Below are 15248 nucleotides of genomic sequence, written 5' to 3'. Positions count from 1 at the left end.
AGTGTTCCACCCCAACACATTCATTACTTGTGGAAGACATTCTTACCAAGTCTCGTAAGAGTTCGGGGAATGTGTGTGCATCTGCAAAGAAGAAGAAAGTCATGGCCAGTATTGCCAGAATGATATACTTTTATGGATATGGTTCTGTTCTTTCGGACATGTCCGAAAGAACAGACACCATATCCATATAAGTATATCCATATAAATAAAGTTCTGGATGGGATGTATTATGGATCAACAGAAAAAATGCGTAACACGCATTTTGGAGGATGAAAACTGGAAGCCATGGGAAAGGGCCCACACGGAGGTCTGTTTGATGGTGCCTTGGAGCTTGCATTCAGCAGATGCTACCAAGTGGGAGTTGCATCAGATGCAAAACTCATCAACATACAACACAGCGGCAACCAGAGGCCCAACAGAGGTTACAAGCCCTTTGATGGTGATGAGGATGAGTGCAACACTTAACACAGAACCCTATGGGATACTGTTCTCCTGAATCCAAGGGGTGCTGAGCGAAGTACCAGTTCTAACCTGAAAGAGCAGGTGAGCTAAAAACTCAAGTAAAAAAATTGGAAGGAGCCTGCTAAAGCCCCAGTCATGGAGGGTAACTAAAACACGACAATGCCAAGCCATGTCATATGCCTTATGCACGTCAAAGTAGACTGCGACAAGGCATCAGCAGTCAGTAAAAGCTTGTCGCATTGTTGTTTCCTATCTGAGTAAATGGTCAGTTGTAGATTATCCTTCCCAGAAGCGACATTGATACGGAAACAAAAGGCCCCAAGATTCGAATATCCAAAGTAATCGGAAAATAATCATCCTCTTGAGCAGTTGCTCAGACTAATCACTTGGCAGCTGTTGAGAGACATTTGGTTTCATGCCAGGCTTAAGGATGAGAGTAGCTATGCTGTCTTGGCATTGCGAGGGGAAGGCACCCGTGAGTCAAATGCATTGAAGGCCCTGACTAGATGTTGTCTCTAGGTAACATCCAAGAGTTGGGTCATCTGACTGTGGCGCCTGAGGCCATGTCATGTGAAGAGGTAGAGCCTGCAAAAGTTCCCATTCAGTGAAGGGTTCTTATAGGCTTCAGTTTGGTGGGGGTTAAGACAGAGGGGGGTTTCTTCAACTCCTTGTTTCTGCCAGAGAAAGGTAGCAGGATAGGAAGAGGATGTTGATGCTGTCCCATAGTGTGTCGGGAGGAGTTCTGCAAGGATCAGTGCACAGAGCACCCTGTAAGATAAGACCCAGGACAGTTGATTGTTGCTGCCAGCCCAGAAGACTATGGAGCTTGGACTAAACCTGCGATAAAGAGGTATACATCCCCAGGGAGGAGACATACTGCTCCCAGCATTCCTTTTTTACTCTGCTTAATAAGGTAGCGAGCCTTAGTATGCAAAGGTTTAAAAACAATAAAGTTGGTCTTTAGAGGGCATCATTTAAATCACTGCAATGCCCATCTACGTCCTTGGTCCACCACAGTACCAGTCGATGATGAGGGGGTCTGTGAATAGGGGGACAGCAGTGCCAGCAAAATGAAGAACGATGTCAGAGATATCTTGCACACCCACAGAGAAGGGTATAGAAGTGCATAGCAGACATGTATGAAGGCCAATTGACTCTGCAGAATGCCTCTCTCTCTGCCTGGCAGTGGTAGGGGAAGGATAGAATCACTGTAAAGTAGCCACTGTCACAAAGATCGTCATGGGTGAACAATGTAGGGAAACTATGAGAGCAGGGGAAGGCATCGTGAGATCAATAGCAGAAAAGGTGCAATGAGTGGCACTGAAGTAAATAGGGGAATCGTCACTGAGAGCATACAAATCAAAGTGTGTAATAAGTTGGTTCAATTAGAAGACCGCTACCCTCCACAGGGGGTGGGGAGCATTAAAGTCTCTGAGGAGGAGACATGGGGGCAGGAGTTGCTGTATTAAGGTAGGCAGTCCACCATAAGGAAGTGGCCTACATGGAGGGAGGTAGACATGGTAAATGATGATTGTTGGGATCGTTCGCACTTGTACCACTACTGCTTTCAGGTTGGTAAGAAGGGGGATCCAGTCACTAATGACATCAGTGTGAAACAAAGTGCAGTTCCTTCCAGATGCTACCTTGGGGTCAGTATGGTTCTGATAGAATGCCAAACAACCATGTATCTTTGGAGAGTAGTCATCATGGAAGTGAGTTTCTTGAAGAGCAAGACAGAATGCACAATAGGAGGAAACAAGTTGTTGTATTTCCAGTAGGTGACAGTAATATTCATTGCAAATCCACTGGATTATTGTGTGGCGGGAGTCCAGATTAGACAAAGAGGACAAAGGGAGGTCATGCCATTGGGTCAGTGGTTGTCATTGATAAGGATGGAGCGACATCCATAAATAATATGTCAGACTCATGTTGCGAAGGGAGAGATGGTAGCTCCAGGGGCACTGTGGTCCCTTATCCTGGGACTTATGTTTCTTCTTCCTCTCTTTCAGAGGCTGATGAGGGCAAGGCACAGAGGGACAGCGGACATCTGCAAGATCCGGAACTGAAAGAGAGCAGATGACCTTGCAGCCCACATCCAGTGGCTGAGTGGTAGCAGGCCTCTGGCCTGAGAGACACCAGGGGAAGGGTTACCCAGGATGTATACATGGACAATCAAAAAAATTCCAGATTTTTCCTGAAATCCCTTTTAAAAAATATACTTTTTCCCAGGCGAAAATACACTTTTTCCGTGCGAAGTGACAGTAGGTTTTCTGTAGATTTTTCCTTTGGAACTGTAAAACTTATCAATCCTTTGAATGGTTAACGATTTATACACTGGTGTAGAACTACCCAGGTTAAAAAAACAGAAACGGGGGAGAGAAGTTTTGGAAAGACTTTTGATGTGCAGCAACATATACGCTGCATATTTCCATATTACGAAAGTACAAATTCGAATTGCACTGAACACAGCACGTTAGTTTCTGGAGTGTTGAAATCGAGATTGTGATGTCCTTTTGTAAGCCAGTCATATCTCATGCCACGTGATCTTGCCAGCCGATGACAGCAGATATTCAGAGCATAGGACACATTTTACAATCAGCCAATAGCAAGATCACTGTTACGTAGCGCAAAAACACAAAGAGGTAAAGTTAATGGTTTACATTAATATACATACTATAGCTACATGAAAAGATAAGCTTTCACGTACATATCGGTCTCTAAGATTAATAAGCTACAAGATAAGCTAAGCTTTCACATGTAATATTGATCTTTTTTTTCCATGTGTTATACTTTAAGATACATTAGAAATTTAAAATAGTGACATAAATGTCTGGTCTTCTGGTCTCAAAATTCTTGTAACTGGCTGGTCCTCGAAGTGTTCTGTTTTAAATGCTCAGTGATTTAAGAAATTCATTCCACTTTTTCACATGTAACATAATTCATCTTGCGTATAAAGAATGTTACTTTGAAAGTAACGCTTTTTGAACCACCATTCACAATACTATCCCGAGACTGTTAGAAAAAGGTTTGCTTTAGCAGTTGCCAGAGAGCGCCAGAAAACAGGTGTTATTGTGCGTGTGCAGCTGCAATGGTGTAGGAAGCCTGCAAGGTCGTATGTATAAAGCATTAAGTGAACTTACATTACGCCATAAAAGAAACAGGACATCAGAATCAGAGGATGCTCCAAGAGCATCAGAATTTCATAAACCATACTGAAATCCATTGATTTTTTCCAGATTCACGATGAAGCACATCCCACCTGACATTACACTTTTCAGTGAGGTTTTTGGGATGTAAATTTTCTTCGAGTACCAGTACTGTAGTATCTCATATTTGGTTCTTTATTATGGCATAATGCCATACATGGCAGAAGATGAAAACGTGCACTTGAAATTCAGCAAATAGTTGGAACTAGCCAATACTGTGGAACGAAACACTTTGTTTCAAATAAACTGATTGCCTCAGCGGAAGCCAAATTTCTTTAGCAAACTGACAAAAATAACATCATTGTTCTGCAAGGCAATTACTGCTTGACAGCTAATAACCTGAAAATAAAATAAAATCAGAAAACTGAAACTAATAATATATTTTTGACCTCCATAATTATGTAAATTTATTATAATTCGCTTGACAGCTCCTGGCCGCAGGAATCTGTTCCCAGCCGCAAAAATTCATTTTGTTTTCATTTGACGTGGGAGCTGTAAACGAAGAGGAAACAGCAAAATCAGTTAATGCAAACACTAACCTCCTGCCCACTACAACTCTGCACATTTGCGAATCTGGCAGCTAGGGCACGTGAGAAAAATTTTTCTTATTAGCATCCGGGTGCTTGCTACTACTGCCGATACAGCTAACAGCCATACTTCAAGCAGCGGGAAGCAGGAGAAGGTACTGCTCATATGCGAGTCAACTGTGCATACGCATGAGCCCACTGGCAACTGGTCAAATGAACCTAATGTAAACAGTTGTGACGTCACACTCATAGAAAGCAGTTTATTGTTACGAAGTATTACAAAGTCTTCACCCAAAGGCCTTTGACACATTTTTGTTGTTTGTAGACGTTTATGCGTGCAAGGTGTTTTGTTGTAAATGGCGCATTTCCTTTGTCACTAAAGTTTTTTTTTTTCCTCTCATTTATTTTTTATTGCTTCAGTATCATTCTCCAGTAGCAGGATACAGTAACATTCTTTGCTAGAGAATCAATTCTTAATAGTCAAAATTACAAAAATTTCACTGAAAGCAAAAACAATGAAAAATTCCCTGAATTCTGTAAAATTCCCGTGTTTTTCCCAGCTTTCTCCCGGATGAAAAAATTCCCGGGTTTTATCCGGTTGGCCCAGGTCATATACACTCTGTTCCAGAAAAGAAGCCCCATCACTAGCAAGTGCCGAAGAAGAAGAACACTTCTTTGGCTGGTGAAGGGAGCAGTGCCTGGAGGTGAGAGGGTGGGATCTGCGGGGGACAGAGGGGGGGGGCCGGGAATGGTGGAAGAAAGAGGTAGGATGGGGAAAGGATGTAACAGGCAACAGTAGAAGACATCAATACTGGGTGGAGTTGGTCATATTTTTGGTGAGCCTAGGCATAAGATAAGACTGTGCAGGGACTTATACTCTTGGGCCTTCTTTTCTTTGTTGTAAGCTGGGAAATCTGGCGAGTGTGGAGAGTGGCAGTCATGACAATTTACACACAAAGATGGCAGAAAACAACCACCACACAGATGGTCCATCATATGGTGGGAAGATGTATGTCCAAAATGCAAGCACCGTAATCACCTCATGGGTGATGGGATGTACGACTTCACATCACCTTGTTAACACAGAACCCTGAACTCCTCTGGGGGACGAATAAAGGCACCAGTATCTGTGTGGTTGTCTTTATGACCCATCTACACATGTCAAACAAAATTAAAGCAGCATCATTCCAGTTTAGACTGGAGTTCCTCATCAGTTTGTATGATGAGATCCCCATGAAACATCATTCCCTGGGCCATATCCAGAGACTAGTGAGGGGTAATAGATACTGGAACATCATCAAAATGATCATAAGCACAAAGAACTGCAGACTGGGCTGCAGAAGAAGCTTTGATCACCATATTTCACTGTGAGACTCCACTTTGCCAACTTGTCCTCGATATTCACCACAAAAAATTACAGCTTTCTGGTGGTGGATGTGTCTCTGTCCGTTGTAGTACAGACAAGACGACGAGCCTGGACCTCCTCTCAGGCTGTAGCCAGGGAAGGGAAGCCTGCAGATTCATACGAAGAAGCATTCAACGCTCTATTATCACACAAAGAGATGGCCATTTTAAAACGGACAGATTTTTGCAGCTTGACACGCTCCGTGCGCCAGGCATCCACCTCAATACCACCCACTACAATCAGGGAGTCTCCCTGTGGGTGCCACACAGCCACAGAAAGAGCCATCAGGTACAGCAGCCATGGCCAGGAGTTCCAATGCTCCAGGATGACAAGCAACCACTCCAAGGCATATATGGGGAGGCAACAGCTCAAGTATCAGTAGTGTGATCCCTGTGTTGTCAGGGGGCTCAGACAGATGGGTACGTAACTGCACCACACGAACTGGCTACACGTGCTCGTGACCGAATGGGGCAGAGGGGGCTATGGTGGGGAAGGAAGAGGGTAAAGAAGGGGGGGAGGGGGGGGGGGAATCCACACCTTACACACTCAAGAGGGAGTTCTTCCCCAAATGGCTCACACTAAAGACAGAAAATTTAGTAGTGGAGGTCAATCCAAAAGGGGTGTTAAAAACACCAAAAATGATGAAAGAAAACAGACAAAAGGAACAAAACCTCAAGGAATATAGGAAACCAGGTGGACAGCCAGATAAACAGAAATAAGAACATCAATAGAGAAGGAGGGGACAACGGGGAAGGAGTGAGGAAGAAATGGAGCCCGGGAAGCAAGCAATAGCTTGGGACCTTGTGTGTGCCACATACGAACTGAACTGTGAGGCCCCTGGGGAAACAATGTAATTGGTTGGAATAATGTGTCTGTACATATGTGTGTGTGTGTGTGTGTGTGTGTGTGTGTGTGTGTGTGTGTGTGTGGGCGCGCGCGCTGTGTTCAACAGCTCTAAAGATGGACATCATCCAAAAATTATGTAACATTTTCTGTCTTGTTTACCATCCAACAGCTCCAACATACATTGAGTAATTAACTTTATTCTTTCCATTATTTGCATTCTAGAACTTTCAAGTGTTATCTCAACTATAATTACATCATTTAACACTGGTCTTAACTTTTTAACATCACAAAATTTCCATACCTGCCTATGAGGAGCCCATTTCGAACAACTCTTTGATTACCTCTTGTGTATTCAATATCTACAGTTATTGGAGCTGAATATGTCATGTCACGTAGCCTGCACTCATGAGGTGTTGTACCCTTGGAAATATTGAAACCTTCTTCAACATCAGGTGTACCGACTGTTACATTCAGGTACCTGCATCATTACAGAAAGAAAAAGAAAGCTCATCATAAGCTGCAAAGGTATTATACCATTGTTCACATTACAAATGCAATGAAAGGAAAATATATAAACACATTTATTCAGTGTTGAGTTCACACAGAGATGATACTAAAAATCTCCAGACAGAAGTGAGAATTCAATATGTTAAACCATATGGAAATGGTGAAAGCTACCTAACCATCAAGCATAAAAAGTGGAATATGAACACAGGAAACATGGAATAATTAAAGACAATATATCTTAAAACAATTCACAGTAGTTTTCCTCTAATAAACAAAATGGTGGTGGAAGGGGACTGTGGAAATTTTAAGTTTTATAGGAAGCAACTAGTCAGAAACTTGTGGCTATAGAGGAACACAAAGTACACAATTATTTACTACTAAAGTATAACATGAATTACCTGGAAATTAATACAAAAAATGTACTCCCTCATCCCTCATTCAAAATCTGATTATGAACTCATACATTTCAGCATATTCTCCATAAATGACAGTTTTAAATTTCAAATTTTCTGCTAAGTAGTACACAAAATTGTGGTCAACAATTAAAATTAGTTCTGAATAAAGGTGCCATCCAAGAGAATTACTTCAATTGAAACAAGCAATTGCTGAACAAAACTGCAATGTTGCAATATTTAATTACAACTGCTTACATATTCATGTACATACAGGTTCTAAAAAGAATTGTGTGATAAACAAAATAGTCTGCTTTATTAGTCAAATAGTGCAATATGGCACAATTTAATTTTACAAATCAATTTTTTTGTCCACACATGCTTAAATCTTTTCCTAGAAATACAAAAGGATGGCAGGCATCACAAGAAGTAAAATTCATGGCATATCTTTAACATTACAAAATACTGTCCCATTTTATGTATTGTTTAATGCAACCTTGCATCACATGAAGTTCTTTAACATTTCCACATAACCTTGGTTGTTAAATCCAAGATATACATCACTCTAAGTAAACATAAATATTTAATTTCCGTAATCCATGGTTTTAATTACTAAGTTGTAAACCAAAAGCAATGATTATAACAGCAAGTATTGCAAGAAAAACTATGCAATTTTTCTAACATACCGTAATATCTCTCAAATTATTGCCTTTATCTATTTAATGGGTAAACAGTAATTAATGATCCAAACATAAATACATATTCCTGGTATTTCTTTACAACCCAAGTTTTTTTTTTGTCCATAACATAACTGCAGTTTAATATACATATACAGCCAAAAAAAACACAAACTAACCTCAGTTGCAGTATGCTTTTAGTTCTTTTAGAATGGACACGACTCACTACTATCACACTGGATCTAACTCAAGGCCCCACACATCATTACTTGCTGTTTACCTATTTCTTTACCTAATGTAATGCAGAATTTAGATCTTAAATTTTCCTGGAACTGAACTTACTTGCAAAACAAGCTATAAAAAGGTAGCCATGGCAAATCAGGCTCTGGATCAATTGTTTATTTTTACTTCAAGGATTGTTTTCTTACTGGCACTGAGACTTATCCGATGTTAGTTTTGCATGGATAATTTTGTAGTAAATTAATTTTTATTTAATTACAATAAAACAAACATACTGACATCAAAAGCAAGTAACCATTACTGATAATTACTCTCTAAAAAGATACACAGTTCATCCAGTGTGCTCCCTGCCGCCGTAGGATAAGCAGCTGCCAGCAGCAAGTCGTATACTCTTAGCTCACTTATTTGTTACATAGTTTAATTCTTAATTTCTTTGCGTGTTTTTGGGTACTTGCATTGTTTGATTCATAAATTTCGGGCAAATTATAGTATTTGAGAGGGGTAGCATTGCGTTTTAGTACCTGAATAGTGTAAAGTCACGTAGTCTCCTTCTGCCACCGAGCAGTGTGTCAGCAGTGCGCAAGTAGCAGCATTACTGCATTTACTAGGCAATCTTGTATTTTAATAACCATTTCAATTTTGTGTCAAATTGTTTGCATTCTCTGTAGATTAGTTTAGAGGTTCTTTGCACAACAGTATTTTGCATGGACAGGGACTGCAACTGCTGTGTTCGGATGCGGGCTGAGTTGGCATCCCTTCGCTCCCAGCTTCAGGCAGTGTTGGCTTCGGTCACACTGCTTGAGGCTGTTGCCAATGGGCATCACTGTGGGGGTTAGGACAGGGGTTTGTCAGGGACGGCCAGCTCGTCCCACGCATCCCCCGATCGGACTACGGCTGTGGCTACCCGGGATACTGTCCACATTGAGGCTGACCCCTCACCCGTGGTAGAGTGGGAGGTCATCTCGAGGTGTGGCAGGGGGCGAAAAACATTCCGGAGGGCTGAATGGAAGGCCTCTCTGGTTTGTCTGATGAACAGGTTTCAGGCTCTGTCTCCGGCTGATACTCATCTTTGGCCAGATATGGCTGCTTCTCCTGTTCCAGAGGTTGCCCCTCAGTCTGCAAGATCCGGGCGGTCGCAGAGGGTGGGCTTCCTGGTAGTTGGGAGCTCCAACGTCAGGTGCGTAATGGGGCCCCTTAGGGATATGGCTGGAAGGCAGGGGAAGAAAACCAATGTGTACTCCGTGTGCATACCAGGGGGAGTCATTCCAGATGTGGAAAGGGTCCTCTATGGATCGGAGGAAATCCTCTCTGGCTTCTGGCAGCTATCTGATTTGGTGTAGACTGCCAGTCACGCTAGCGGGATGAAAGCAGAGCTCACCATCTGCAGCATCATCAACAGGACTAATTGCGGACCTTTGGTACAAAGCCGAGTGGGGGGTCGGAATCAGAGGCTGAGACGGTTCTGTGACCGTGTGGGCTGCAGATTCCTCGACTTGCGCCATAGGGTGGTGGGGTTTTGGGTTCCGCTGAATAGGTCACGAGTCAACTACACCCAGCAGTCAGCTACACGGGTAGCAGGGGCTGTGTGGCATGGACTGGGCGGTTTTTTAGGATAGATGGCCTCAGGCAAGTACAGAAAGGGCAACAGCCTCAAAGGGTGCGGGGCAAAGTCAAGACATGTGGGGACCAAGCAGCAATCGGTATTGTAATTGTAAACTGTTGAAGTTGCGTTCGTAAAGTACCGGAACTTCAAGCGCTGATAGAAAGCACCGAAGCTGAAATCATTATAGGTACAGAAAGCTGGCTGAAGCCAGAGATAAATTCTGCCGAAATGTTTACAAAGGCACAGACGGTGTTTAGAAAGGATAGATTGCATGCAACCGGTGGTGGCGTGTTTGTCGCTGTTAGCAGTAGTTCATCCTGTAGTGAAATAGAAGTGGATGGTTCCTGTGAATTATTATGGGTGGAGGTTATACTCAACAACAGAGCTAGGTTAATAATTGGCTCCTTTTACCGACCTCCCAACTCAGCAGCATTAGTGGCAGAACAACTGAGAGAAAATCTGGAATACATTTCACATAAATTTCCCCAGCGTGTTATAGTCTCAGGTGGAGATTTCAATTTACCTGATATAGACTGGGACACTCAGATGTTTATGGCGGGTGGTAGGGACAGAGCATCAAGTGACATTATACTGAGTGCACTATCCGAACATTACCTCGAGCAATTAAACAGAGAATCGACTCGTGGAGATAACATCTTGGACCTACTGATAACAAACAGACCCGAACTTTTCGACTCTGCAAGTGCAGTACAGGGAATCAGTGATCATAAGGCCATTGCAGCATCCATGAATATGGAAGTAAATAGGAATATAAAAAAAGGGAGGAAGGTTTTTCTGTTTAGCAAGAGTAACAGGAGGCAGATTTCAGACTACCTAACAGATCAAAACAAAAATTTCTGTTCCGACACTGACAATGTTGAGTGTTTATGCAAAAAGTTCAAGGCAATCGTAAAATGCGTTTTAGACAGGTATGTGCTGAGTAAAACTGTGAGGGACGGGAAAAACCCACTGTGGTTCAACAGCAAAGTTAGGAAACTACTGCGAACGCAAAGAGAGCTTCACTGCAAATTTAAACGCAGCCAAAACCTCTCAGACAAACAGAACCTAAACGATGTCAAAGTTAGCGTAAGGAGGGCTATGCGTAAAGCATTCAGTGAATTTGAAAGTAAAATTCTATGTACTGACTTGACAGAAAATCCTAGGAAGTTCTCGTTAAATCAGTAAGTGGATCGAAACAGCATATCCAGACACTCTGGGATGATGGTGGCATTGAAACAGAGGATGACACGCGTAAAGCTGAAATACTAAACACCTTTTTCCAAAGCTGTTTCACAGAGGAAGACCGCACTGCAGTTCCTTCTCTAAATTCTCGCACGAACGAAAAAATGGCTGACATCGAAATAAGTGTCCAAGGAATAGAAAAGCAACTGAAATCACTCAACAGAGGAAAGTCCACTGGACCTGACGGGATACAAATTCGATTCTACACAGAGTACGCGAAAGAACTTGCCCCCCTTCTAACAGCCATGTACTGCAAGTCTCTAGAGGAACAGAAGGTTCCAAATGATTGGAAAAGAGCACAGGTAGTCCCAGTTTTCGAGAAGGGTCATTGAGCAGATGCTCAAAACTATAGGCCTATATCTCTAACACTGATCTGTTGTAGAATTTTGGAACATGTTTTTTGCTCGCGTATCATGTCATTTCTGGAAACCCAGAATCTACTCTCTAGGAATCAACATGGATTTTGGAAACAGCGATCGTGTTAGACCCAACTCACTTTATTTCTTCATGAGACCCAGAAAATATTAGATACAGGCTCCCAGATAGATCCATTTTCCTTCACTTCCGGAAGGCGTTTGATACAGTTCCGCACTGTCGCCTAATAAACAAAGTAAAAGCCTATGGAATATCAGACCAGCTGTGTGGCTGGATTGAAGAGTTTCTAGCAAACACAACATAGCATACCACAGGGGAGTGTTATGGAACCATTGCTTTTCACAATATATATAAATGACCCAGTAGATAGTGTCGGAAATTCCATGAGGCTTTTCGTGGATGATGCTGTAGTATACAGAGAAGTTGCAGCATCAGAAAATTGCAGCGAAATGCAGGAGGATCTGCAGTGGATAGGCACTTGGCGCAGGGAGTGGCGACTGACCCTTAACATAGACAAATGTAATGTATTGCGAATATATAGAAAGAAGGATCCTTTACTGTATGATTATATGATAGTGGAACAAACACTGGTAGCAGTTACTTCTGTAAAATATCTGGGAGTATGCGTAGGAACGATTTGAAGTGGAATGATCGTATAAAATTAATTGTTGGTAAGGCTGGTGCCAGGCTGAGATTAATTAGGAGAGTCCTTAGAAAATGTAGTCCATCAACGAAGGAGGTGGCTTACAAAATGCTCGCTCACCATTGTGGGATCTGTACCAGGTCAGGTTGACAGAGGAGATAGAGAAGATCCAAAGAAGAGTGGCGCGTTTCATCACAGGGTTACTTGGTAAGCGTGATAGTGTTACGGAGATGTATAGCAAACTCAAGTGACAGACTCTTCAAGAGAGGCGCTCTGCATCGCGGTGTAGCTTGGTGTCCAGGTTTCAAGAGGGGGCGTTTCTGGATGAGGTATCGAATATATTGCTTCCCCCTACTTATAGCTCCCGAGGAGATCATGAATTTAAAATTAGAGAAATTCGAGCGCGCACGGAGGCTTTCCGGCTGTCGTTCTTCCCACGAACCATGCGCGAGTGGAACAGGAAAGGGAGGTAATGACAGTGGCACGTAAAGTGCCCTCCGCCACACACCATTGGGTGGCTTGCGGAGTATAAATGTAGATGTAGATTGTGATGTTTCTTCTTTAGCGTAGACTCTGTACAGCTCAAAGAGAAATAAATTCACCAATGCTTCACAAGATCCAATTGTATTTTGAAGTGTTTATAACATCCAAAATGTGGAACTACTGCAACATGGTTTGGTGGCATCGGCATTCTCAGTGGCAAGTTGGAAGATGCTGGTGTAGAACTAAGTACATGTAACATCCTTAGTGCCCTCATCAACTCATTGTTCACCTATCAAAAAAAGTTTTGCATTGGCTCAGTTCTGAAAGTTCCAGAACCTGTACAGAAAATTTGAATAGAGATCAACATAAACATCATTTCCGCCCTTTTTATTGCTCATGACAACCACACATTGCATGTTGTACCACCATACAGCGAGACCTTCAGAGGTGGTGGTCCAGATTGCTGTACACACACCACTACCTCTAATACCCAGTAGCACGTCCTCTTCCATTGATGCATGCCTGTATTCGTTGTGGCATACTACCCACAAGTTCATCAAGGCACTGTCGGTCCAGATTGTCCCACTCCTCAATGGCAATTCGGCATAGATTCCTCAGAGTGGTTGGTGGGTCACGTCGTCCATAAACAGCCCTTTCCAATCTGTCCCAGGCATGTTCATGTCTGGAGAACATGCTGGCCACTCTAGTCGAGCACTGTCATTATCCTGAAGGAAGTCATTCACAAGGCGTGCATGATGGGGGCGCGAATTGTCGTCCATGAAGACAAATGCCTCGCCACTATGCTGCTGATATGGTTGCACTATCGGTCAGAGGATGGCATTCACGTATCGTACAGCCATTATGGCGCCTTCCATGGTCACCAGCAGCATACACTGGCACCACTTAATGCCACCCCAAAACAGCAGGGAACCTCCACCTTGCTGTACTCGCTAGACAGTGTGTCCAAGGCGTTCAGCCTAACCGGATTGCCTCCAAACACATCTCCGATGATTGTCTGGTTGAAGGCATATGCGACACTCATTGGTGAAGAGAATGTGATGCCAATCCTGAGCAGTCCATTCGGCATGTTTCTGGGCTCATCTGTACCGCACTGCATAGTGCCATGGTTGCCAAGATGGATCTCGCCATGGATGTCAGGAGTGGAGTTGCACATCAAGCAGCCCATTGTGCACAGTTTGAGTCGTAACACGACGTCCTGTGGCTGCACAAAAAGCATAATTCAACATGGTGGCATTGCTGTCAGGGTTCCTCCAAGCAGTAATCCATAAGTAGCGGTCATCACCTCCACTAGTAGCCCTTGGACGGCCTGAGTGAGGCATGTCATTGACAGTTCTTGCCTCTGTGTCTCTTCCATGTCCAAACAACATCGCTTTGGTTCACTCCGAGACACCTGGACACTTCCCTTGTTGAGAGCCCTTCATGGGACAAAGTAACAATGCAGACGTGATCGAACTGGGGTACTGACCATCTAGGCATGCTTGAACTACAGACAACACGAGCTGTGTACCTCCTTCCTGGTGGAATGACTGGAATTGATAGATTCTCGGACCCCCTCCATCTAATAGGCACTGCTCATGCATGCAGGGCAGGTTTAGTGATATCTCTGAACAATCAAAAGGACTATGTCTGCGATACAATATCCACATCTATATTCAGGAGTTCTGGGAACCAGGTTGATGCAAAACTTTTTTTGATGTTTGTGTGATACAAGTTCTGTTGCTGTGAAAAATGGCTTTGGTCTATTGGTGGAGATTATAGTGAGACTCTCACATATCTCAATATCAAAAGATTTTTCAAGGTAGCAAAACCTTATTTAGGTCATCATACAATGTCTGAAGTGGCTTTTGAACAGTAAAATTAACAAATGCTTCAATTTCAAAAACACATTCCTTGCTACTGATAACCTACATTTGATGTCCTCCCTACTCTGGTCACTATCAGTTATTTTGGTGCCCATATAATAAAGATAAACTACTAATTTTAGTGATTCATTTCCTAACCTGATTTCCTGACTGTAGTTTTTTAACTTCTCTAACCTCTTTCCAATACAATACCCCTTCATTTTAACTACTCTTCCAAGTCCTTCGCATTCCCTAATAGCATTACAAAGTCATTGGCAAACCTGAAACTTTCAGTTTCTCTCTCCTGAACTTTAATTCCCTTTCCAAATTTCTCCTTAGCTTTCTTCACAGATCCCTCAATGAACAAATTGAATAACCACATCACTTCCTTCTCAGTAGCTGCTTTCCTTTTAAAATACTTCAACTTTTACAACTACAGTCTGGTTTCTGTACAACCTGTAGATGACCCCTCACTCCCTGAATTTGACCCGTGCTACCATCAGAATTTCAAACATTGTAGTCCAGTCAATAAGTCAAGAGCTTCCTCTACATACAAAAATGTTGTAAATACAGGTTTGCCTTTCATCAACCTGTCTTCTAAGATAAGTCGTAGGGTGAGTATTGCTTTGATGTCATTACAGAAATGTTCCATTAGTTTTAAATGCTTGTTGACATTAGTGCAATAAAGATAGACTAAAATTCTATATAAAATATGTAACATTTTTATTCCATTAAATAATTTACCTAGTTTAACACTTACTAGTTTTCATTTAAACAT

The 15248-nt window shown here is 42.5% G+C and overlaps 1 protein-coding gene across 1 annotated transcript in view; it reads right to left on the bottom strand.

Moving 5' to 3' along the window:
- The window catches only part of LOC126418465 (DNA-directed RNA polymerase III subunit RPC2), a 187262-nt gene that overhangs the window by 151623 nt on the left and 20391 nt on the right, over nt 1-15248 (bottom strand). Inside the window, exon 3 of the mRNA XM_050085233.1 lies at nt 6748-6924. Within this exon, the coding sequence (XP_049941190.1) occupies nt 6748-6924 (177 nt within the window). The remainder of the gene's footprint in view (nt 1-6747; nt 6925-15248) is intronic.

The sequence above is a fragment of the Schistocerca serialis genome, chromosome 9, assembly GCF_023864345.2.
Source record: "Schistocerca serialis cubense isolate TAMUIC-IGC-003099 chromosome 9, iqSchSeri2.2, whole genome shotgun sequence".
Taxonomy (NCBI): Eukaryota; Metazoa; Arthropoda; class Insecta; order Orthoptera; family Acrididae; genus Schistocerca; species Schistocerca serialis.
Note: the sequence above shows the minus strand (reverse complement) of the source record. Positions and strands in the feature narration are given on the sequence as shown.